Source organism: Pleurotus ostreatus (assembly GCF_014466165.1).
Source record: "Pleurotus ostreatus strain PC9 chromosome Unknown scaffold_11, whole genome shotgun sequence".
Lineage (NCBI taxonomy): Eukaryota > Fungi > Basidiomycota > Agaricomycetes > Agaricales > Pleurotaceae > Pleurotus > Pleurotus ostreatus.
Genome location: NW_023503166.1, coordinates 1,121,255 through 1,146,178, shown reverse-complemented (window position 1 = coordinate 1,146,178; position 24,924 = coordinate 1,121,255). Strand labels below are relative to the sequence as shown.

The 24,924-nt window shown below is 51.7% G+C and overlaps 8 protein-coding genes across 8 annotated transcripts; 4 read left to right on the top strand and 4 right to left on the bottom strand.

The window, feature by feature from the left end:
* Positions 1 to 5,530: 5,530 nt before the first annotated feature.
* On the bottom strand, positions 5,531 to 6,105 carry PC9H_002700 (uncharacterized protein; the record flags this gene model as incomplete). The annotated part of the gene is made up of 2 exons (XM_036772335.1): positions 5,531 to 5,792; positions 5,840 to 6,105. The coding sequence occupies 2 exons, from the start codon at positions 6,103 to 6,105 to the stop codon at positions 5,531 to 5,533; spliced, it is 528 nt and encodes a 175-aa protein (XP_036625981.1).
* Positions 6,106 to 9,671: 3,566 nt separating this feature from the next.
* On the top strand, positions 9,672 to 10,356 carry PC9H_002699 (uncharacterized protein; the record flags this gene model as incomplete). The annotated part of the gene is made up of 3 exons (XM_036772334.1): positions 9,672 to 9,711; positions 9,757 to 10,284; positions 10,346 to 10,356. 3 exons carry the CDS (start codon positions 9,672 to 9,674, stop codon positions 10,354 to 10,356), a joined length of 579 nt encoding a protein of 192 aa, XP_036625980.1.
* A 650-nt stretch (positions 10,357 to 11,006) lies between these two features.
* On the bottom strand, positions 11,007 to 12,346 carry PC9H_002698 (uncharacterized protein; the record flags this gene model as incomplete). The annotated part of the gene is made up of 4 exons (XM_036772333.1): positions 11,007 to 11,072; positions 11,104 to 11,376; positions 11,437 to 12,265; positions 12,330 to 12,346. The coding sequence occupies 4 exons, from the start codon at positions 12,344 to 12,346 to the stop codon at positions 11,007 to 11,009; spliced, it is 1,185 nt and encodes a 394-aa protein (XP_036625979.1).
* A 199-nt stretch (positions 12,347 to 12,545) lies between these two features.
* Positions 12,546 to 15,935, top strand: PC9H_002697 (uncharacterized protein; the record flags this gene model as incomplete). The annotated part of the gene is made up of 7 exons (XM_036772332.1): positions 12,546 to 12,721; positions 12,863 to 13,935; positions 14,010 to 14,780; positions 15,436 to 15,526; positions 15,611 to 15,736; positions 15,793 to 15,850; positions 15,921 to 15,935. The coding sequence occupies 7 exons, from the start codon at positions 12,546 to 12,548 to the stop codon at positions 15,933 to 15,935; spliced, it is 2,310 nt and encodes a 769-aa protein (XP_036625978.1).
* A 274-nt stretch (positions 15,936 to 16,209) lies between these two features.
* Positions 16,210 to 16,635, top strand: PC9H_002696 (uncharacterized protein; the record flags this gene model as incomplete). The annotated part of the gene is made up of 1 exon (XM_036772331.1): positions 16,210 to 16,635. One exon carries the CDS (start codon positions 16,210 to 16,212, stop codon positions 16,633 to 16,635), a length of 426 nt encoding a protein of 141 aa, XP_036625977.1.
* A 391-nt stretch (positions 16,636 to 17,026) lies between these two features.
* Positions 17,027 to 17,529, bottom strand: PC9H_002695 (uncharacterized protein; the record flags this gene model as incomplete). The annotated part of the gene is made up of 2 exons (XM_036772330.1): positions 17,027 to 17,170; positions 17,233 to 17,529. The coding sequence occupies 2 exons, from the start codon at positions 17,527 to 17,529 to the stop codon at positions 17,027 to 17,029; spliced, it is 441 nt and encodes a 146-aa protein (XP_036625976.1).
* A 2,178-nt stretch (positions 17,530 to 19,707) lies between these two features.
* On the top strand, positions 19,708 to 21,211 carry PC9H_002694 (uncharacterized protein; the record flags this gene model as incomplete). The annotated part of the gene is made up of 5 exons (XM_036772329.1): positions 19,708 to 19,830; positions 19,882 to 19,974; positions 20,028 to 20,166; positions 20,215 to 20,775; positions 21,066 to 21,211. 5 exons carry the CDS (start codon positions 19,708 to 19,710, stop codon positions 21,209 to 21,211), a joined length of 1,062 nt encoding a protein of 353 aa, XP_036625975.1.
* Positions 21,212 to 22,662: 1,451 nt separating this feature from the next.
* Positions 22,663 to 24,289, bottom strand: PC9H_002693 (uncharacterized protein; the record flags this gene model as incomplete). The annotated part of the gene is made up of 10 exons (XM_036772328.1): positions 22,663 to 22,899; positions 22,962 to 23,018; positions 23,080 to 23,145; positions 23,201 to 23,339; positions 23,399 to 23,428; positions 23,478 to 23,521; positions 23,574 to 23,752; positions 23,812 to 23,930; positions 23,980 to 24,057; positions 24,120 to 24,289. The coding sequence occupies 10 exons, from the start codon at positions 24,287 to 24,289 to the stop codon at positions 22,663 to 22,665; spliced, it is 1,119 nt and encodes a 372-aa protein (XP_036625974.1).
* Positions 24,290 to 24,924: the final 635 nt, after the last annotated feature.

Below are 24,924 nucleotides of genomic sequence, written 5' to 3'. Positions count from 1 at the left end.
CAACCCCGCTAACACTGTCCATATATCTTTTCGCCTCGACTGTTTGCGTAGATTTGCGGGTTGAAATCGCCAGCGTCACTCTCTCTTCAAGTCAGCAATCACTCCAACGCCCCCGCTATCCATAAGCCACTTCTACGCCAGAAGGCTCGTAGTTGACGACTCCTCGTGCCTACCTCTTCGCACTCCTCCTCAGTCCGTCCGCTGCGCTCGCTTGGATTTAGTGGATCTCCTTTTTGCATCTACGCCTAGTCTCCTCCCTAGTTTGTCCTAGTGCTTCAAGTTATGACTAGTGACTGACTTCGGGCATCAGTTATTGACAAAACCACAAACGTACTTGAGAAATATGAGGAGCGCCAAAGGATCCTCTTCGGTGCAAGCTGACTGGCTGGATGAGAGGACGCGCGGAAGATGAGGACAATCTGACGCAGCAGTTGTCGAGCTCTGTGGATGTGAGGCGGTCTGAGTGATTGGCCGACGCACTGACGTGATGTTGGGTTCTGCTGTATTTGGAATTTAGTTCCCTCGGGCGGTCCATCGTGTCCCCATCAATTCTTATTCATAGCTGGGTCCCACGTATGTCATGCAATGGTGCGCATGTCCGTTCAAAAGAGACGCTTGCCTCGTTGTTCTCATCGACCACGACTCGAAAGATGGCGACGTCGCAGAGCGACACTGAGTTTGCTTACACTGCAGTAACCTGTGAGTCCCTCCGTCTCGCCCAAGACTACTGTTCACCACTTTCTTCAAGACGTTGGATGCCGAGGTTTAATAGGCCTCTCAAAAACAACATTCAAGGTGTTCAAGTCCCAGTACCCGGTGCGCGCCATCGTGTTCATCGAGGGTTTTGAAGATGCGGGATACCCAATCGATTCGTTGCACAAAGAGACTGCAAAGAGGGATACGGAGGCTACGCCAAAGCTATCTACGAATTGGTGAGAGTCCGTACTCTGTTTATGCGTCTTCGCGAATCTTATCAGGCTGGATAGCTTTGCAAATCTCGTGAAGAAGAAGAAAGCAAAACCGATGGAAAACCCACCCATGATCTTGTAGGTTCTGCCATTTCGGATGTGTGGCTGCTCTGATATTGCGCAGCTTTTCTAACCCTACGACGAATGTTGAAATCAGGCTCTATGTGACCGACAAGCATGAAGAGAAACTACTTGCTCAGACGAAGGTGCCATTGGGCTCCCTGGATGGTGATGGTTTGTACCTTACATATATTTCGGCTATATATGCTGACCATCTCGATAGTCAAAGTCTCCTGGACGTCTCCCGAGTTGTTGTGCTCCTTGAAAGAGGCCCCCGTTATGACTTTCAAGCGTACCACTCACTCCAAGTTCGACCGCAAGCTCTCGAGCATTGGTGATCTCCCTCCCATCAACTCTATCTTTCTCGCAACCTTCGCCAATGTTAAGCGTTTCATCGGAGTTGGGAAAGCATTGTTAGAGGTAGCCCGTTTCCATTTTCGCACATTCGACGACTTATCCACGAAACGCAGCTTACGACTCCGGTTGGTAAAGTCATCATAGGGCTAGTGGAAGCAATTGCCTCAGTAAGACTTCAATCATATTTGCGTAAATCGACACCAATTCCTCTGTTCAGGAATGCGACGGTTACGTCAAGTGCCGCGAATCCGTTACCGGCTTGTTACAAGCTGTCGGTGACGCCTGCATGCTTGTTGCAGACTGGGACAACCGCAAGCTAGACCAACATCGCCCAAACCAAACTAGAGTCTATCAATACGTGTTTCCAGCAGTGTATCGATGCCTCTACTTTGTCGCTTTGCTGTCGCCAACCAAAATTGGTCAGTGTTCCATTGTAGGGAGCTTTGTGATGGCTCATCGTCTTTATCAGCTGCGAACTTGCAGGACCTAGAAGGAGAGATCAAGAAGCTTCAAGGGCAGCTTGGGACCATCATGAAGCGTCTTGAGCAGAATCGGGATCTGGATATGCAGGAAATGCTGTGCGACATACTGCATATTGTCACCAAAATAGGTGGGTACAATGCAGTTCCAAACGACCGTATCTGACGAAACGTAGAGGATAACTCGTTCGTGGATTCGCTTCCCCACGCGGACGATGCGGGGCTTGACCACTCGAAGTCCTGTGCCGAAGGCACGCGCGAAGCCATTCTTACACATATTCAAAAGTGGGTCATTCTCAAGGGGGATCAGCGCGCCTTGCTGCTGTACGGTGTCGCTGGCAAGGGAAAGTCGGCCATTATCCACACCGTATCTCGAGCACTCGGAAACGTCAAGAAACAGCAGCTGTCCCTTGCCAATGTGTCTTTTTTTGCTTTCAATCGATCAGTGGCCAATCGTTCCATCGATAAACTTCTTCTTACATGGGCCTGGGGCCTTGCGTCGCGTGACCCCCTTTATCTTCGCTATTTGCGTACCCTCGACATGGAGCACGTTAAGGGCTCTCCCCTTGACGATCAAGTAAAAGTTCTATTGGTTGAAGGGCTGAAGCATGCGGATAGCCGTAGACCCATCCTGTTTGTCATCGATGCTCTGGACGAATGCTCGGAATTGCGTCCCTTGCTTGACCTTCTTCACAAAATCATTTCGTCTTCATCCGACCTTCCGCAACATTGCCGCTTTCTCTTCACTTGCCGGCCAAATGCGGATATCCTTGTGAGGTTCAACTCTCAATTACCCATAGCGCGAATATCGCTTGATGATGAACAATGGCTCACTGTTGAGGACATCCGCATCTTCGTTCATGGGAAACTTGGTCAATGGCCGGATCTTGCGAAGCTCGTAAACCGTGTCACAGATGCGGCGGAGGGCCTGTTCCAATGTGCTGCTCTCCTCTGTACTGAGCTGACAACAGGTTCACAAGTGAGTAGGGAACACTTCATCAGGAAGTTAGAAGTTGGGGATTTCAACAGCCTGTATGGAACATATGAGCAGGTCCTGGAGGCATACATTGACTCACAAAATGACCTCCGATTGAAAGCGTTCAAGCACCTGATGGCAGCCATCTTCCTAGTGCACTCACCGCAGCGCCGCAACACCTTACTGCCGCTTGCTGCTGCCACCCTTTCTCGCGAAAGGCAGTTGGCCTCGGAGTTGGTCTTGCAGCCACACGAAGAGCAGTCAGCCTTGGAGTCAATACTTCCCTTGCTCGGCTCTTTGCTTAGCGGGAGCACCTTTGACGCCAACGAAGTGCCCGTTTTACCCCTTCATACGTCCTTCCGCGACTTCCTTGTTGGGCCGGTCAAGGTGCCTGGAGAAGGCGAAGTCAAGGCGCCTAAAGGATCTGACTTCTCAGTTGATATTGGGCCGCGCCATCAAGAACTGCTGGCTCTGGCATGTCTCGACATTACAAATGCCCAGCTCAGATTCAACATGTGTGGTTTTGACACATCATACGCGTTGAACAGCGAAATCGAAGGTCTTCAGGAGCGAGCCGAGAAACTTGATCCTGAGCTGAAGTATGCGTGTCGATGCGCTGCGTATCACCTGGACAAATCCCTCGGCGAGCTTGACAAGCAAGTCACCCCCACCAATCCCCAGAAATCGTGGGCTGAAGGACTGAATCACCTGAGAGCGGCTCTTTCATTTTTTCTCAAGAATCGTTTTCTGTATTGGCTCGAGGTCCATAGCTGCATGAAAAGCCAGCAAGATGGGCCAGGCTGGATGCTGCCTCGCTTCCGGAAGTGGGCGTCAGTGAGTGTGATGTATTCCGTCGTCACCGTTCATCATTGACTAATTATCAATAGTTACACTCACCTGGAGAGCTCGTCTCAATCCTAGAGGACTTCATCAAATTTGAGAAGCGATTTCGCGATGGCTACATGCTCTCTGCGCCACAGGTGTATTACTTAGGCTTTACTTTCTCGCCTGAAGCATCGAAGGTCAGGCAACTTTATGAAGACCAATTTTGCATTCCCATAACCATAACCAACGGGCGTGAAAAGATCTGGCCAACTACAGAACCCCAAGTGATTGCTGCACAACGCAGTGTCAATTCCGTCGCGTTCTCGCCTGACGGGGCGCAGATTGTATCAGGGTCACACGACAAGACAATCCGCATCTGGGATGCTGCAACAGGACAGCAGGTCGGCGATGTGTTCACTGGGCATGAACACAGGGTCAATTCCGTCGTGTTCTCGCCTGACGGGCCGCAGATCGTATCAGGGTCAGACGACGACACAATCCGCATCTGGGATGCTGCAACAAGACAGCAGGTCGGCGATGCGCTCACTGGGCATGAACACGGGGTCAATTCCGTCGCGGTCTTGCCTGACGGGGCGCAGATCGTCTCAGGGTCATACGACAAGACGATCCGCATCTGGGATGCTGCAACAGGACAGCAGGTCGGCGATGCGCTCACTGGGCATGAACACGGGGTCAATTCCGTCGCGGTCTTGCCTGACGGGGCGCAGATCGTCTCAGGGTCATACGACAAGACAATCCGCATCTGGGATGCTGCAACAAGGCAGCAGGTCGGCGATGCGCTCACTGGGCATGAACACGGGGTCAATTCCGTCGCGGTCTCGCCTAATGGGGCGCAGATCGTATCAGGGTCATACGACAAGACAATCCGCATCTGGGATGCTGCAACAGGGCAGCAACTGCAGGACAAGCGGCCTTCTCTGCCACGGTCTTCAGTTGCATATCCAAAGAACATGGCAATTACCTGCGCGCCAATGATGCCCTGTACAAACAAAGATGTCCCCCGCCTCGTCCATCTTTTCGCCGTGGACAATGGCTTTACCATGCGGGCAATCAAGGCTCGCCAGCTGCCCGCATCCTCTGGATTCCTCCCGTGTTCAGAAACTACACTATAGTGATCTACCCGTGCTTGATGGTGATGACGACCTGTAAAACCATTTTTCTTGACATACAGGATATTGCCATAGGTCCTCATTGGAAGGATATCCAAAAGCTGCAGGACATTTCCTCCTAAATACATAAGCATTTCTAAATTGTCCGTGTAGCATCAATCTACCGCTTGTCATCAACATGCATTGCCGTCCTTGCCTGAGAAGCGACAACACCGTTGCTGTGATACCTGCGTAAAGTGGCGAGACGTGAGTGCTCCAGCATGTGCTGATCCACGTGCACACCGAGCTCCTGCCGTGAACCCATAAGAGCCGGACATCTGACTCAAGCGTTAGTAGTCATTTCCAGGGGAGTGATATTGTGGCCCTACAGCCACTCGTACGCCAGCAGGATGTAGGACCACTCGTGGATACGTTGACGACCTCATATTCTTGTGGATGAAGGGGAAGCTGACTTAGACATGCGCTCTACACGACCTGAAGGCGTATTTATTGAAGGGGAATTTGAGGCTGAGAAGGCGCCGCAAAGTGACGATGACGATGACAAGGGTTTAGGGTGGATCTTCTGGCGGTAGACAACTATGAGATTTATATGATGAGTAGGAGAGACGGTACAAAGACATGGAGAGAAGAGGAAAAGCTGTGAGAACAAGTTAGGAAGAAGCGGAGGAAGGGCGAGAGAACAGTGAACAGAATAGTGCATAACACAATGAAGCTAAAGTGTCGATAATCTAAAATCTAGTGTATGGTGGCGGGGATAGCGTGGTAAGGGAGACGGGGATACTGGGTAGAGTAATAAAAAGATGAATCCAGGATGTACGACCGATGGAGACCGGAGCTTGAAATCAGAGCGAAAAATAGTTCATTCCCCGAACCACCCCAGTATTCTTTCCCCTCTTCCGGTTCAACGCCCTCATTGTCTACCTCTCCATCCACCGATTCACAATGATGTAGAACACTCAAGCGTTCAACGTCAACATCTTGGTGATAAACTAGGTCGCTACACTCAACCCGCAGACTGTGGAGACAGCACCTCTGTACACGCACTCAGATACACATCGGGCATTCATGTTGTCGCTCGCAGGTTCAGCACGCTCAGCCGCAGGTTTCTTAGTTCCGGAGTTCCAAGTACCTGTGTGCTGAAGTGCTGGAGCGGGAGCACCATGGTGGCGGCGGGGAGAGGTAATAGCGGAAGCAATGAGAGGCTGCGCGGAGAGGGGGGACTTCTCGAGTGGCAGCCAGGTCTTGTTGGCTGTCGGCGGCGTGGCATTTCTGATGCGGTGATAGTTGTGGAAATGGTGCGTCCAGTTCATTCTTTTCCCTCCACAGTATCGAAAGCCAGTGCGACGTCGCGATTGAGGATAAAGCGGGCAGCAGAGTCGAGCTGGAGGCCCATAGATGGAAGAGTAGATAGACGCAACATATCCTTCCGATTTTGCTACGATCCCCGGTGATGGTACAGCGCGTGAGTGGACCCGCGCTAGAACTCGTCCTCCTCTTTCAAAGCGTCTCCTCAGATATCAACCGATGCTCTCTAGTGTTCTCTGCTCCTTGAAAAATGCACACGGCGTGGTGATTGCCTATCCTCCTCTCTTCCACCATGTCGTCGGCCTGAACGCGGTCTGGTTCGGCGAGTAATAGAAACGATGGGTTGCGACCGGTGTTCGTACATTCATCATCTGTAACATCGGTTGGCGGGAGTGAGTAAGGGTAGCAAATGCACATGCATCTGCTGGTATGGGGCAAAATGGGAGCTTCCAGCAGGGCGGACGTGGAAGAGGATATTCGCGAGGTCCGCGTACTGAGAGAGTCTGTTGAAAAGCGAGGCAGGGTAGGCTCTAGACGAGCAGGCAACGACAAGTTGGATTGAATGAGGAGCCCAGCTAAGGGCCAGGGTGCGTTGATTTCGGCAATTTCTCAATCCATGCGAAGATTGGTTTGAGCTGGGCGGTTGCCCAGGAGCATCGTGGCGCTTGTGGCACACGCTCGTGCCACTGAGACAGACACGCCCCCGACAAGCTTACTGCAAGAGCGTTAGGTATGGGTAAGACCATGGGATGACGGACTCATCGACGCACAATCAAACGTTCACATCCACATTCCACGCGGCCTCCCTCTATCCCATTCCCCTCACGCCACATCCTAGGTACGAAGATGTGCGAGCCTGCAAGCGCTTTGGTAAGTTACAAGGAGCTTGGCGGGTGTGGTATTGGAAAGCCAGTTCGATTCGTGGAGTATGATAGATATGTCGCCTGTTGGTCGTTCCCAAGTTCCGGATCACCTTTGGCGAAGATGTGATGGGGACGCACGTTGGTGACCGAACGGGGAATGACAGAAAGGCAATTTGCAAAGCCATAGGCACTAAGCGCGGATGTTGCCGGCCCGAACATCCGTCTTCTTACTCGTTTACTCGTTGCAGACAACAAGTCCCGGCGTAGCTTCTGTCTTACCACTAGAGCTCGAAGGCGTCTGTCACAGCGGGTCTGGGTGGCCTTATTCTCGAGTGCCAGGGGATGGAGGGTCTCTACGGCCTCTCAATGCAGATATTCCGAGCCTCCCCAAAGAGAGGCTCGTTGCACCCAGGCGTCACCTAGTTAAAGCTGAAGCTGAAGTGAAAGTGGCGGTTTGGACTGAGGGGCTTCCAGCACGTCGAGCTTTTCATCAGATGGGGCAAACAATCGTCGTCAGTGGTGACATCAAACGTTTGGCTAGCCTTGGGCGCCGCGATCTTTCCTTTGAGTCACTACTGGTGCCTTTCGTATTCCCGTTGGTCGTGTGGCACCCCCGACAATCTTCTTTACAGTAATACGACACTACACATGATCTGCGCTCTCTGGCCGCCTCCCAGAGTCTCTTCCATGCTTTCTATGTCCTTGCATCCTACGCTTCAGTCTAATTGCGGGGGGTTGAGTTGGAAAGGCTCGTCCAATGAGTAGAAGTAGCAGACGAATCTACTCTACACCAATTGGTTGGGATTCTCGAACCCCGCTCCCTCTCAGCGCTTGCCTCTTGCGGTTTACGCTCGCCACTGTCTCTACTACGCCGCATCCCCATTCAAATATGATGTACACCAGATTATTATTCAGTTGACATGTCTCGACTCCTCCGAATTCGCCGTTGGGGTTCGTTCTATCCAATGTAGGTGTTTTCTTCATGACTTTGACGGGCCCGGAGGCGCGCTTCACTAACCGACTGGACTAGGATAATCGGTTCGAGATCCTAGGGAAGGCTAGGGTACTGCGTGGGGGCGGAACATTTTGCCCAAGGCTACAATTGGCCCATGGCTGTCTCTTTTGACGCGTGGAGCCCCGTTTCTGGTTTGCGTAGGAAGTAATTCTAGCTACACTCGAATCTCTGGAGCTCTCGCCGTTCCTCCACTGGGAGCTGGGGACCATCGTATCTGACCACCTTCTGAAATGCACCCTGTGAAGCGATCTTGGGCGGTGGGCCCCGTCTAACTTTCCCCGGCAGTCAAGCAGTTCGCTTTGTTTGTTATATTGGATGCTTGGATTTTCGGCGACAGATTTCGCGCCACAAAGATCCTATTTCGCGACGTTCATATGTCTGTTGACGAAGTAGGCTGTAATGAGGCGATTTGAATCATGTATTGCAGATGGGTGAGTGTTGAAATCGTCGCACGAGGACATCACATCGAAGTAATATGATGTGTGCTCGTCGCGATCCAGGATACATCATGTAAATATAGTACTTAAATACCTAAATTACCCATTAGATACCATGCGAGACCCCTTTCCGTGAGGTTACCATAATAGTGTTAGACTCGTAGCAGCTGTATGACAACCAGTGGCAACCGCGTGTTCCAGACACCAGCAGTAGATGCTGAAAATATTGAAAATGGCCAGTACTGGCTTTCCATCCATGCTTCAACATCCTTATATCACTGTGCACAGAACCACATCATTCCCAATGACGGAATCGTAAGAGGTCGACATCCGTGAGATCTATCGCATGGTCACCATGGTTTCCAGGCAATAGACCCATCTCAGAGCAACCCCTTCATGAGAACCATTTCTCCCCCTCCAGATGGACGAAGATAAAGAAATCAAGTGAGCATAGAGTCAAAGATTTGAAGGCCAGACCACTGACATGTGGGCACCATCTAAGTACACAGTACGAGTTATACATAAAAGGTGATCATTGCACTAGGGTTCTGACTGGGACTTGACGAAATCAGCTATCCATGTCCGCTTCGATTGCACTTGGAGCCCCGGATCGACCATCTCATTTCATGAGTTTGACAAGTTACTTACCGGCAGGTTACGTCTATTGTATAGAAAGAACAGCTGTCCGAAGGAGTTTCAATGGAAGCCACGCCGACCTCAGTGAGCGTCAATTTCAAATTGTATCTGCCTTTGTGACGCTATTGAATCATCCAGGAGTTGGCGGGATTGGAACGACATCGTCATTGAGTCTGCGAAAGGTGGATACGAACGCAACGACTTAGTATCAACTCCAGATGATGTCCTGCAGCTTGCTAGGCAAGCAGCATATGATCGAAAAAGGGAGGCTCACATCAAGGTCAAACGCACATTCTCATTTGGGACAAGCACTACCCAGTTCATAGTGCACAGGGTAAGCACAGCGCTTACTCTGATCTCACATGTTGGTCCTGAATTTCCGTAGTTTCAATGGTACCCCGAGACAAGCTTGGAGTTGAGTGTCAGTCTTGAGTTTGCCAGCAGCGATGCCTGCCTTTCCTTTCTTTCACATGACCTGGTAAGTGGCTACGTCTGCCATAATTCCCCATCGACCTTAGTTTCACTCTCTGAGGATAAATTGGAACGGTTACATTTCTATGACGGAGAAGAAGCAAACAATCCATGGTATCAGAAGAACGAGATCATGAATGAAATACGCCATGCTACCGCCCCATTTGCTTTCGGCCGTTATCATGGCAAGTATGGTTTATTAATTGTGACGCGCCCTCTGACACTCTCATACAGCAGAGATGAATGCTATTCAGCGTGGCCTTTCGCGCTCCCAATTCATTGACGAATATCCTCAACCCGAGAGACAAGTACTACGATATCAACCTTCCCCCACCGAGAACTATTCTCGGCGTTGCTATCTTATACTGCATCTCCGTGTCAACGTTGATATCTATGTCGGAAACCTGGGATTCATTGCAAGCGTTGATTGGAGCGCAACCACTATACCCCCTACCTTTCCATCGCGTTCCAATCCTTTCAATTATCTTAACAATCTCCACCTCAACCTCCCCCCATCAGCACCTGCAGACCGTGACCATGATCCTGCCTCTTCACCCGATCAAGGTGATCTCACCATAACCATCTCTGCACGCGACATTGTGGGCTTGACTGGCACAAACTCTATATCTGCTGGTAATTCCTTCACAATTGATAGCACATATCGCACCGTCAATATTAATTATATCCACACACTCACCGGCGATACTTACGTCGGTACCATCAGCGGCAGCAACGTCGGGGGCTCCAATAACATCAATCATGGTGTGTACTCAATCTCTCTCATTTCTTTCACGCAGTTTTTGCTCATTTTACTTGATATCAGTCCACCAGTAGTTACATTACGCCCGCATCATCCTGCTTGTCCGTGTAACTACTGCAGTCAGCCCAAGGGTGTACCACCATCTAGATGTCTGTATTTTGGACTCGTTTCCGTTACTCCTCGTTGTGAAAATTATCATGTACCACAGGCGTTCAGCGTTTTCGACTCTCAAATGCCACATGATTTTGAGCGGACGGGAGGTAGCAGATCCTGTCTTCATGCCGACACTTGTCGAAGGGTAAAAAAAAGAATCACTCAGTTACCCCTCCTAGGTCGCTTTTGAGTTCGTGGGCGTGGTTGGAGTGTGGTTGGCCGACGTGTTATTGGAAGGAAGAACTTGTCCGTGACAGTTACTTGCCCTTGAAGATGGTCCTCCTCTCTGCCGCACGCCACAATCTACAAGGAATACAGAGTAGGGTATACTGGGTTCTATGGTCCTTTTCTGTGCTTAGTAGTTGACAGGTTCAAGTCAATTCAGACATAGGTGTGAGAAATACGCTAGAGAAGCGCCGACGCCCACTTTCGACAGAAACATGATCTACCGTCAAAAGTTGGAGTACGTCTTACCTTCACCTACCCAGTCTCATCTAAGCTCTACTGGGTTAGATCTTTACGGATTCCACTGTAGGACTTACAGAGTATCCCAATACCTTTTCCTAGAGCATTAGATGGCATCCTCGAATATCCCACGCTCTTTGATTTCCAGGACGAACGACGGCTCAGCCTTGAACTACGGAGGATAACAAACTCAGCTTACCAACGCTCTCGACCTCTGGGACCGCCTGCTCCCACCATTGCGTCCATTTCGAATCGGAAACAGTACCAGAGTTGACTATAAATTTGTCCATCGGATCCCTACACACCCGCGCATAGTTCGTTCCACGATCAATGTCAAATACCAATAGTGTGTCCACAATGCTGAAGAATATGGTGGCCATGTCGAGCGGATCCTGCGAAGTATACGCGAGGCGGATATATCTCAACTTGGTCGAAGAGAACAGAGATAGCTTGTTGGCATTTGCACCTGGTGGCATCTAAGATACATTGAGGTGCATGAGTAAGAACCAGTGACTTTGATGCGGTGGTGGACGTACCGATGCGCCATCCAAGGAGAGGTACTCGAGGTTGGGAAGACCGCGTAGCAAAAGCACTAGTACGTCGTAGAAGTAGGTCTCGTCTACGGACAGCGTACGCAATCCCTTGAAGTTCTGGAGGACATACTCGACCTCGTCGCCGACGGGATAATATGGGCCGTGTCCGGCAACAGAAAGGTTCACCAGCGAATTCGGAATATCCGTGAACAGCAGGAGGTCCTCAATTGGCGCGGAGAGGGATCGGAGGTTAGGAAACAACGTTCTCGCTGATAACTTCTCGTCGGTGGGTTGGATGGGTTGGCAAGGGACCGCGCGTGGATTCGCTGTGCGTATGATCAGGGTCTCGAGTGAGGGGTGGGACCGGGTGAGGAACGGCGAGAGATGCGTCAACTCGGTGCTGCGATCCACGCAGAGGTGGGAGAGCCGGGCGCTGGGAGGGAGCAAGCGCAGTGCACGGGGGTCGAAGACACCGACAGGCCAGAAGGTAATGTGTAGACGGCCGACGTTCACCAGGTGCGGGAGAATAAGCTCGATGTTCGCCTGCACGCTGTCGCTGGTCGAGGACAGCATCGTGAGGTATTCGAATATAAAGGAGGTGGTGAACTGCACACCAGGGTTCGACGAGATGTTCCGCGATAGGAACATGAGTGTCGGAAGTTGTTTGCGATGGAAGAATGATATATCCATTTCTTTGTAGATGTGGCGTATTGTGATGTCCCGGAAACGGCGGGATACGAGGAGGAGTGCGCACACTGTCTTGGGCGTGTTCAAGTTGTCTAACTCATTTACGATGGCCGTCAGGATCTCGTTTGGGAGCTGCAAAGGTGAGCTTCAGGAGTTGGTGAGCTTAGTTCTACGCCTAGCTTCAGTACAGCTGCAGCAACACGACTTACAGAATCGACGACGACATGAAATGAACAAAGAAGCTTTTGGCGAGCGAAAATCTGCTCCAACAGTCAGATCTCAATTGACTTACATAAAGAAACCGAAGCGCTGACGGCCATGATCTAGCGCCAGAAGTTGCCACCTACCCAGGTCCGTCTGAACCCCACGCACAGTATTAAATCTATTCTCAGTCCACTGAAGCTTGCCTGGGAACCGACCTGGTGATGGGTGTCAGCAAATCCTTGGGCCTAGCGAAACGCCGGAAACAGCAAGACAAGCTAGCTCGAACGGGAGATACAGTTGAGCAGCATGGAGTGGATTGGGATGCCGTTCGAGTACGTGGCTTCTTACCAGTCTGTGATCTCGCTCCTGACTCCCGTACACCATCTCTCAGGATGAGGTGAGACAGTCTTGACCTTTACCGTGTTGTGGATGCGGAGCTGATGTTGGGTTGCTTTTGGGTATCCATCCAGTGAGTCCATCGCCGTATCCACGCCGCCCGCATCTCATCCATACATGCATTCCTCCTTCGCAATATCAGGTACGATCGCTACATCTCAGCCTACGCCGCCCGATGCCCCTTCCACGTCTTCGACACCCGCACAAACCGCACCATCACACGCGCCGAGCTCGCGAGCAACATCTCCGGCTCCCTGAAGACCTGGACTGCATGCCCGCTGACGTGCACGGCGCTCATGGGGACGATAGCGAATATGATTTATTCTGCGTACGTCGTGGATGAACGTGCCAAGTTGGAGCGTCCGTATGCAGGTGATATGCGCGAGCAAGAGTGGTTGAGCAGGAGGGCGGAGGGGGTGCGGCCGTATGTGTATTCCGCGATGATGAAGGCCGGAGGCGTGCTGGTAGGAGAGGGCGACGATGCAGAGGGCGGCAATTTCATATCGTGCCTTCACTGCAAGCTCGCTCGCTACAATGCCGACAATCCATCCTACCATGTCCCTATTCCCGCCATCCTCTCAGCCGTTCGCGATCTAATCGCCGCAAACAGGGCACATACATCCATCCCCACCCACATGGTCCTCGAACAGATCGAGTTGCTTGGCCAGTATGCGATCCTGTCGCATCGCTGGGAAGACCCGCCCGAGGAGGAGCTGTGCTTCGCCGACTTCAACGACGAAATGCATATCCCTGCTGCTGCTCATAAACTCGCCCTATACACTAAAATCGCGTCGAGAGTCTCCAGGGGCTCAGAGAAACCGGCGGTCCCATCGCGCGTTCAGGCGGCTGAGAAGAAGGGGTTCAAGAAACTTGCGGGCTTTCGGGAGGTTGTCGAATCGCGCTGGGGGTGTCGGTACTTGTGGATGGACAGCATCTGCATAAGTGAAGCGGAGAGAAGTGAATCGATCCACCAGATGTTTGGATGGTACCGCCGTGCGTACGTCTGTGCGGTGTACCTTTCAACTCGCTCATCCGAGAGCTCGATGGCATCGATTACGGGGGATCCCTGGTGTGCAAGGGGGTGGACCCTCCCGGAACTCCTCGCCCCCCCACGTATGGAGTGCTTCGCGAAGGACTGGACTCTCCTCAGCGACGCGGAGTCAAACCTGAGCGCTTTTCGAGAGGGTATCGTGAACTCGAATCCGAGTGCCACAGGTACGCGTTGTCCATTGTCCAGCTCCTTACGTCTCCGGGTGCTTCTGCTTACGGTTGCTTTTTTCTTCCGTCAGCAACTCCTGGGCATCAGCACCGTACGGTCTACGAGCCAGGCGTCCATCAAGCCCTCTCCCTGTTCCACGCGATGCGCTATCGCGACACCACCCGCCCCGAGGACAGAGTATACGCTCTGTTCTCCGCCCTCGACATCGACATCCCGGTGGCATACGGCGAGGGCTTCAGCCGCGCCTTTTACCGCCTTCAAGCCGAGTGCCTCACCCGAGGGCACGATCGGCGGCTCCTCATCTGGGACGACCCGCACCCCGGGGCCCATAAACGCACGCGAGGGAGAGGATCAGCCGCGTCGCCGCATAACTCGATGCTCGCCGCAGACTACAAGATGTTCGCCAATGAGCGGGTGTACGGGTATTATGCGCACAGTAGGAATTACGGTATCGGGGATCTACAGTATGTCCCGCCTGAAACCCTGCCCGACCCGTCCATTTCGTTCGACGCGGACGGCGTGATGCGTATCATGCTCAGCCTCCATCCGTGGCCGCCCGCGGCCACGACCACGACCACAACCACGACCGCACCTACTTCTGCATTAACGTCTACCTCTTCGTTGACACTGACATCCGAACCAGACCAAAAGGACAATAACATTGTGTTCGCGTCGCTTGGCATGCACTCATTTACTGGGGATCATTATGGTGTCTTGTTGCGCCCGATCCCGCCGAGGGATCCTCCGGGCGAATTACTGGAATGGAGAGAAGATAAACAGGGAAACGGGGAATCGGTACATATGAGGGTGATTTATGAGAGGATACAGTTCCTTCGCTGCAGTGCGTCCTCCATATCGGCATGTAAGTTTAGGGAAATGGGGTGGGTGTATATCAAATAAGTGTTTGTCAATCTTAAGATATCATGGGTTCAAATCTCGACTAGTAGGCTTGCTTGCAATCAACCACGGTCAAAAACACCCCATGCACTCCTATCTCCTAATTGCACCCTGAGTCGAATTGCTTTTCTTTTCCCATATCCCCCATGCCGCGTCGCTTTGTTTCACGTTTGCTTCTGGGACATTCCTGAGCTTTCACTTGACATGCGTTCTCCATCTTATAAAGCCAGGCTTCGAGTCCTTACACTCGCTCGACACACGTTCACCCTATAATGCTTGCAACGTTCGCCGAAGCGTAGCGAGTAATGTAAATATGCTCTCGTTTCTTGGCCGGCGACGTCAGGACCTTGGCGGGTAGATGGGGTGGCCAGTATTGCGTCATCTGTGGTGGAAGTCGTTAAGCAGCCCGAGGACTTGCCCCGTCTTACAACGACTCTACCTCGTCCTCAACAACTACCTCGCTAGCCAGTGCTTCCATTTATGTGACTTACTCGCCTCTCTCTCCTCTCTCTTCTGCCCCCTTCCTTCTATCTTCTCCTTCATCACTATTTCTGATAAACGCATTCTGAATCTCTGTAGCACGCTTGCGTTTCTTGCAGCCTCAGCCGCTGCCCTCCAGATCGAGCCTCTCGAGAATGCTCATTCGCAAGGGGATGTGAGGATCACATGGATTAACGAGGCTGATGATGCGTGAGTATCCTCGCTCATTGCCACCTGCTCTTCCCCATCTCTCGCCGCCTCTTCAGTTCTACTGACCCTTTGCCCCCAACGTAGCTCCCGCTTCGCAACTTTCTCGGTCTTCCTCCACCACCCCACTTTCCGCTCTGACTTCGCCATCCTCAACAACCAGCGCCCCGCAGACGGCGGCGCAAACGTCACGCTCCCCGTCGTCCCTGCTCAGTTCGTACGCTTTCCACTACGTTTGTTTGTTTGTTTTATCCTTGTTTCGCGCATAGACTCCTTTCATCCTTCACCGTTCTCGGCTTGGACACCGTTGGCGTGAGCGCAGTGTTTGTATGCTCGCCGCCCTTAGGATCTATGCTCTTCCACTTACCATCCGTCGGCTCTCTCTGCAACGTCGTAGATCGTGGAGCTGTGAAGATCACTTCTCATGCTCATTCTCACAACGGCAGTAATGGCCCTGCTGTTCGTATTTCACACTCTCACATCACCAAGCGCGTTGTCTCTGCTTTCGGGTCTCCCTTGCTCGAGCGTGCCCCAAACACGGCTGGTCATCTATACGGTCGTGCCTTATTCCATATTTGCCTCTATCTCCTTGTTCCTGATTCGAAAATGCACATACAAGGCTATTCTTGCCCGCGCCGTTCCTGTTCCATTCTAAGCCTTGTCCTCTCGTTCTCACCCTAACCATCATGCATCAACCCCTCCCCTTTCACATTCACAGAGACGGCTACACCCTCCGCGCGACAGACGTGGGCAACATCAACAACGAATTCGCGGTCTCCCCGCCCTTCTCCATCGGCCCCGAAATATCCCCCACTTCCTCTTTCGCCTCTTCCACCTCGTCTGCCTCTTCCACCTCGTCTGCTTCTTCCACCTCGTCTGCTTCTTCCGCCCCTCCCTCTGGATCCATGCCTGCTACGGCTTCAGGGAGCGGAACGATCCTCTCCATCCCCCCGACGTCCGTGTTCGGCATCACAGTCTCTTCGCCGACAGCCACGGCGCCTGCTGGCTCTTTGGGAGGGTCGGCTACAAGTGGGGGCGGGGCGGGGAGTGGGACGAATACAGCTAGCTACCCAGGGCGGCGCTACGGACTTCAACGGAGCCTCAGCTGCTGAGATGACGGCGTGCGCGCTGGGAGCGCTGGTTATGGGGTTGGGCTGGGTGATCGGGGATAGGCCGTTAAGCAGTCAAGTGCTTAGGACGCCTGCTCGGGATGCACGCTCCTATGTCTCGGGTTGGCGGAGGTGGTATTGCACTGGACAATCGAACTGGCAGAGTATTCTCGTACTTGACGCCCTTACGAGTCGCAACGAATGTTGATACCGTACGCGCATAGATCCACCTTAGCTGCTCCCACCAATGCTCCCATCTCCGAGCGGTCGTGCCGTAATCGACATCATATTCACGGCTACAACTGGGAGGGTCCATCGAAGGGCGGGGGCCTCCCACCGCCCGCCTGTACTTCTCTCCATCGCCTAGGTCAAGAGCCGGCAATGTGCTATGCTACTATCCACCCTCCATCATGCTGAGCAATTCCGAGGCAGCGTAGATGGGATTTCGGCGTATTCGGTGGTAATACAGGAGGCGAAGGTATTTGAGCTTGGTTGCAGAGAATCGGTAGAGGTTTTGGACGGTTAGATGTGGAGGCGTCTGTAAGAGGTGCGGTGAGGAGGCGGTGTTGCGGTGATGGAAGCAGTAAGTAGTTACGTTACCGATCGTGCGTTCAAAGGAATATATTCTTCCCACTTAGCAGAGACGTTACTGCGGGAGAGAATATCGACGCCTCCAAGGGGGCGTATGCAGCGATGGAAAGGTAAGGGGAGTACGTTGGACGCGGCATTGAGGAGATGATAGCTACTGACACGTCCAGCCACGGCGAGGTCCACCAACGGCGGCGGGGCATCTACAGATAACAGCAAGTCGTCCATCGGTGCTTCGAGGTATCGAAGGCTAGGAAACAGCGCGGCGGCTGATAACTTTGTGTTGTCGGGCTGGATGGACGTGTGCATGAGTACGGTGGTAGACGGTTTGATTTGGCGTAAATAGAGATACTCGAATGAGAAGTGTGATAGGGAGAGGAACGGTGAGAGGTCGGGCAGATGTGCGCTGCGATCCACGCATGGCTGATCTGGGCTGGTACGTTGAGTGGGAGCAGGAGGAACGTCTGCGGATTCGACGGGCTACAGGGGAGAGGGGAACGTGTAGGAGTCGGAGATTTGATAGATATGCGCCACATGTTCCCCTGCACTCTATCGGCACTACGTTGGACAATTTTGAAGCGACTAGGACGCGATTGTGTATCAAGGTGGTGGTGAATCGGACACCTGGATTCGTCGCGATGCTGCGCGATAGGCATGCAAATGCCGGGATTTCTTTTGGTATGAGAGGGGTATCAAAGTCCTCTTGTAGATGAGAGGCATGCTGACGGCGTAGAATTGGCGGGAGAGAGGAGGGGAACAGTGCCTTCGTAGTGCTCACCTTGGCGGCGCCGGCCCACAATGGCTAGGAGGATCTCTTTGGGAGTGCTGATACGCCTCTGGGATCGTTAGTTTGAGCACAGATTTGGTCTCTTAGATGAAGTATCTCGCACACAGTCGAGTTCATCGATGTCAAAGTCGTGAACATAGCGTTCGAACGCGCGACGACACCGCTTCACTCACTTCTAAGTATAGCGCCCATACAACCGGAGTTTATCCGATCGTTTGCCCTCCAACTGAACTACATTTGACATTGGTTCACTCCTTGACTCTCTATCATCGGTGTCTGTGTCAACTCCTGAGCTTGAAGACACCTCTTCATTTAAGTCCATTTCTTCGGCTTGCTCTACGGCTTGCCCACCATGAACTCCACCGAGGAGCAGGTATGGGCGCTGCAGATCTTTCTCTGAAAGACAAGGTGGTTCACACAGGTCAGTCTATACTCCAAACTGGATAATCATGCGGAACGCTCGTCCGATGAGTAGGCTTCATCTATCGCCCTTACGCCAGGGACTTGCGCAGATACGAGGACCTGATGACTTCTCGTCGAGACGAAGGGTGCGTAAGCTGCACAAATACCTGTGCGGCTGGTTATTATAGGTGGACGGGATTCTTCTGAAGATCTACTGCACGCGGAACCATGGAAATCAACTCGGCATGCGATGGCTATACCGAGTCAATTGACCAGGATTCCTTACCGCGCCAGCGACCACTGAAGCGCAACCTCACTCGCAGGACTTTGGGCACTCAGACTGTGCACATCCAGACACTCAAGTCCACGGCTTGACGTCTTAATTCACATTCGGCTGCTTGTATATCAGATAATCTCTTCATACGATTGACACTTACTTGTCAGGCTAAAGATAGAGCTGTAGCCTTTGTTCCTCGTTAAGAACGAGGCTGTGGTCACCATGAGTTACAACGGGTTCGCGAATTGGGTGCGCTTATATACATCATCGGTGAATGTTCGGTGACTTTGCTGTATGCTCGACAAAGGTTACGGGCGTGGCCTTGGCTTGAGGACCACCTTGACTGTGAAGTTCGAACCCAGGGGTCTCTCAGGGGTCCCATACCACGTACGGAGCTGTATACATCACCCCATCAATGGCAACAAGGGATCCAGAGAAGAATGATATCCCGTGCCACACTTATGGTGCATCAAGGTTCAAGGCGAGTACTTAAGAGTAGTAGCCAAAAAGACTCGTCGGTTGGGCCTTGACCTCCCCAGAGCCTCTTCGCACAGTCTGCTTCCCTCCCAATCATGCCTATAGACTACGAAAAAGGAATCCAGTGAGTAAAGAGCCCGGGGCTCTAATCCTTCCTAAGTGCCGGAGAACTGAAACGTAGACATGGTGGAAGAACGCGTTACAGGTTTTACCTCGAAGGTGACCGTCTGGCCGGAGTTCCTTTAGGCTGTACAGCCGTAGTGTTGACTAGTGCAACACAAATTATAGCTGTTCATGTCCAGCTCGATTCTAGTTGGAGCCCCGGATCAATCGTCTGGTTCAAGGAACTGGACTTACGCGGTTGGCAAGAGCTGTTCAGGGAGGAAAACTGCCCGGCGGTGCTACAATGGAAGCCGCATCAACCTAAGTAGGCATCCTACCGTCTGGTATCTAGCTACGGGATACTACCAAGTCCCACAGATATACGCAGAGCAACGTCGTGATTGGATATAGTAACGATGCATGTGAACGTAATGACATTGTGATGGCATGGGATGATGTCGACGAGATGGCTAGGGAAGCGGAGTATCGACAGCAGGAGGCACATATCGAGATCACACGCATATTCTCGTTTGGGACAAGTACTTGCCAGGTCGTTGTGCGCAGGGTAAGCACGATGCTTACCACTTGTACATGTAGTGATTTTGAGATGACTTAGCAACAATGGTATTGCAGCGCGAAGTTCAATCAAACCATCACTCTGGGATTCGCTAGTAGTGATGATTGTATCCGCTTTATTCAACAAGATATGGTATGTGCATTGTATAGGATTCACTCTTCCACTGACATTGACTCCGCGCTAAGACTAAACTACAAAATCGAGACGTCGGAAGTAGAAGATACATCACAGATACAGATAGGTCAGTAGCTCGGGATGATCGACATACAATCATCGACGATGTATGCCAAACTGTTGCTCCCTTCACGTTCGACCATCGTCACGGTATACTTTCCCGGTCAACCCATGAGCACCCCCTGACTATTTCTACAGCGCAGACGATTGCGATTCAACGTGGCCTTTCACGATCCGAATTCGAAGAGGAATTCACTGAACCCAAGTCGAAGTTGACGTTGATACATCACTCGACTTCTACTAGTACACCCCACGGAGGGGACCCTGCTTGCCAATGCTATCTCATATTGCATCTCTCTGTCTTGACTTGGACTTACGAGCTCAGTGCGGCATACATCCACAGCTTTGAGTGGAGTGCAACCAACATCCCCTCCGCGTGTCCATCTGGCGCCTGTTCTTTCGGAAATCTCAGCAACCTTCACCTCAACTTCCCCTCCACGCCATCTGAAGATAACTGCGACTCACGGAACTCAGGGGCGCTGGCTTTCACCGTTGCGGCAAGCGGCATACAAGGCTTGACAGCCACAAACTCCGTCGCTGCCGGGAATTCTGTTACAATCACTAGCGAGCATCGCAATATCCGCGTCAACTTCCCCAACGCCCGCACTGTCAGTGTTAACATCAATTTTATCTCAGGTGATGCCTACTTCGGTGCTATCACCAGTAGTAATATTGGTGGGGTCAATAACATGAACGTCAGTGCGTATCCAACCTTCCGTATTCAGTTCTGACGGCATTTCTCATTTGATGCTTAGTCCATATGAATACCAATGGTAGACCCCGCTCACCATGCTCATGAAGCACAGTAGTACCGCAGTCTCTGGCTCACTGATAGGCTTTGACTCCGCCTCAGCCTTAGGAGGCCGAATCATCAGTGCATGGGCCCCTCTACCACACCCCAGGCAATATATACAACACCATTCGATTGCTGTCTCTGCATACAATCAGTGTTGTATCTTCAATGTAACCTCATACATCATGCACCACAGGGAATTACTCCCTGAGAGTAACAGGGGGAGCCTTGTTCCATGATCACCACAACGATTTCGCCATCATCATGATAGATACTGCTTTCAATCCTGAATCTGCTAATGATGGTGGCAAAGGGGGAGGCGATGAAATGCACGAGATATGAAAGAACATTCTCGCCAGGCTCCCAAACTCATCCGACGCTCTCTGATACGAGATTCCAATTGTCGTTGAAGTTATCAAGCAAGTTTGTGCCTTGACGAACGGGACAAGCGCTATCGAACTACTGCCGCAATTAAACTGTGGTCGACGAGCTCAGTGTTGATGTGGTCGAATTCGACGAAAGATGCATGATGGTGCAGTTCAACCTAGTAAAGTGGCGTGACCGTGCGAGTGGTGTGACAGCTTGTGACCGGTCGACCTTTCCGAGTTTCAACGCGGTCTCTTCGCTTTCAACCGACATTATCGTGATGGTCATGGGCGGCGTAGACTGGCACCTCGACGGAACGATGCACGGCCAATCTACTCCGAATCGCTCAGACGTATAGCAACATTTCGTCTGAATGTATTCCAGCATAGCAAGCTAGCGAAGATGTCGTGCTCAAGTTCTTCGACTCTCGAGCTCTGATGGTCCCAGATTTGCGGGGCCAGCAAAGCAGGGCCAATGTAGAGGTGTTGAGTTAGCTGAGGAAATGGGTACGTAGCATCCAACTCGCAGAGAGCACACAGTGACTGATAGATCGTCAGAGAGAGTGGAATAACTCTGATTCTATCGTGCGGAAACCCCCGGAATGAGTAGTCTCTCGCATCGTAGCGGACACTACTACGTTTGCATCGCCAGCGACTGAATCATTTGGCTTATAATATAGCGAAAGTCATCGACGCACCATCGAATAACCCTACTCTTTATTCGGCTCCCTCGTGTAACCCATCGTCTCCCCAGATCTGTGGCTTTAGGCGTTCTGGCTCCGTGCACCGCTTGAAGCCGGAGTATTAGCCCCAGTTGTCTCGACTGAGCTTTCCGCAGCGGCTATCACGCCTTTATCATTTGATATCAATCTATCTTCGGAGATGGGGCGGATGATCTGAAGTCTTCGAGGATATCGATTATCGGCGACTTGGACGTGTCTATGAACGACACTCACCCCCATCACTGCGATCACCACCCCCATCACTACGATCAGGTCGTTTATGAGCATTACTGCTTCGGCGGCGTGTACTACATTGTCTGTAACCCCGAGTCCACGTCTGATCTGGAATGCCTACTCTGTCTTCGTGCCTGCTTTACTCCTTGTTTGGGTCACCACGGACATTCGACCTCCTCATAGCGATCGCCCCTCTGGACTATATCATACTACTAGGTCCATGGGTTTTGTTAACATACTCGTCGCAACTTTGGTTCTATTCACGAGACCCACTCTCATCTACGTACCTCAGACATGGCCATCCTTCTCAGTTGTTCATTCGCATCTGCTTCCTGTGTCCAATCTCTGTGCGTTCGTTCATGTTGAAACTCACGCTCCGCAGACAGATCCGTACCCTTCCCAACAAAGCTATAGTGATTAGCGACTGGGCTCCGGACGATACAATACATAGATACATTCATACGACTTAACCTCACTCTTTGGAAACAAGCACGACGACTTTGCCGACGCTTTCTCCGCCTTTTAGCATCCTTAAGAAGGCGTCTGGAGCATTCTCCAGGCCCTCGATGATAGACTCCTGGCTCTTCAGCTTTCCTTGGGCGACGAGGGCTGGTATTTCCGCGAAGAACTTGCCGGCAAACTTAGGAATCAAGTCTGGGACGAGGAATCCTCGGATCGTGAGACGTCTCTTGAAGATGAGGGTAGTGTTCTGAAGCCGCAGGATGGTGAGTAACGGACACGGGAAATTGTACTAGCACCAAGCTGACTAACCTTGATTCCGTAGCGTTCTTCTGGAGCACGTTGGTAGTCTCCAAGTGAACCGCAGCACTTGACGGCGTATCCATTAATATCGTGCCTATGTAATCCAATGGAAGAGCGGATTACTCACGACGATGTGAGAGAATGGCTCGATGTGTTCAATGGCAGCTTCAAGAGCTTCTCCCCCGACGTTATCCTTGGCGGCGTGTGAGCAACCTCACGACAGCTACTTAAACCGTCGTATAACGTACCCAGTAGACTTGGAAAGGCTTGTTCTTCGCAAGGAAGGAGCTGTAGCCTTCCTTCTTGTAGTTGAACGCCACATCTACTCCCAGGGACTTCAGGTATTCCACCTTCTCATCGGTGCCGGCAGAAGCAATGACTTTCATCCTGGGAAATGGTGAATTGGTAAGTTGGTGTCCCTGCTCGTGCATCACACGATGGCTCACCCTCTCAATTTAGAAAGCTGGACGACCATGCTAAGGAGGTATTTAGTCTCGGGTGCAACTACGGATGAAAGCTACGCACCTGCCAACACCAGACGCTCCAGCAGAGACGAAGATCGTTTTCCCCTTGAAGTATGTGAGCACGGTCTATCGCCTTCCCTTCTAGATAGCTACTCACTGGTGCGGCTTCAGCCAAGCCTTCAAACCCGACAAAGGCAGACAATCCGGGCGTTCCCAGCAAACTCGCGTACCTCGTCAGCGGGAATGCCCCCCCAGGATTCGGAACAACTTGGAGTGCAAGAGAGTCCATGTCGAAGGTCGCGGGTGGCCAATCAGATTCCTTGTAGTCAATACGACCTGTGTATCCAAAAGCTGTAAGCCACGGAATTGACGATTTTGTACGAGTGTCTCCGTACCCTCGATGTACGGCTGTACGGTATACACCTCCCATGGCGTTTGTCCATACATGTAATCGCCAACTTTGATACCCTCCTTCTCAGAACGTAGAACGACGACGATACCGAACCCGATGACACTATAACTCTATGAGCCACGGCATCGTGTATAATAGAACTGTCTCGTACGGAGCGCCAAGAATGAAAGGTGTGGTGTAGCTTTGAAGCTTAGGATCTCTCATCCGTTCGCGAAGAGCAGGTTCTGGGCTAAAGCGCGATGTCGACTGTTAGACGGTCTCTGGGATCGTATGGGCACCACGAAAACCGACCTCAAGACCAGCATCTTCGTCAGGAATCCTCCATTGAGTGGTACATTTTCGAGATCGATAACAGGTGAGTTGTCGTAAACGAGATGCTCCCCAGGAAGCGGTAGACCTGCTAGTCCCTGCGCAGCTTCAGGGATTTTGGCAAAGATTACACGAGGGTTTGGGGTGGTCATATTTCAGTTTTCTTGGTGGCGAATGGAGGAGTGTGTTAATGGGCTGACACACTCGACGGCGGGGCTATTTGAGCAATCTACCCTTAAGCTCAAGTAGTCGTTTCTGGCTAGAATGATGTGGGTGATGTGGGTTTGAGGGGCAAATGCATCATGATTTGATTCTTTACTTGGAACACCGGTGCGCACGGACAATACTTGCAATCTAACTCGGAATCATGCATGTAAGCGTATCAGAACGTTGCGACCAGAGCACATGAAAATGCACATCGTAGCCTTCTCGTGGGATATATCATTTCCGTCCGCGAGATTGATGTAGAAACCCAACCGCTTCTCGTGCTCACCTTGGCTAGTTGTTGCCATCAGTCGCTAACCACGGCGTCCGCGAAGCCTGGCAAAGTTACGATCACGAGCGGCGACAATGGACATATCTTTTGCGAAGGACTTTGGGGATAAGGCAGTGATACGCAACACCGATCCATCGAGTTGGTGGAGTAGACTAAAGAATTCATACCAACCTAAGAAGCCCTTCAATGATATGCTTCCGAGGATGGTTTTTTTGCAATGGAAATAAATAACACACCGTGCACTGATCCATATATTTAAGCTAGAATCGGTAAAAATAAGGTGAAAGTAAA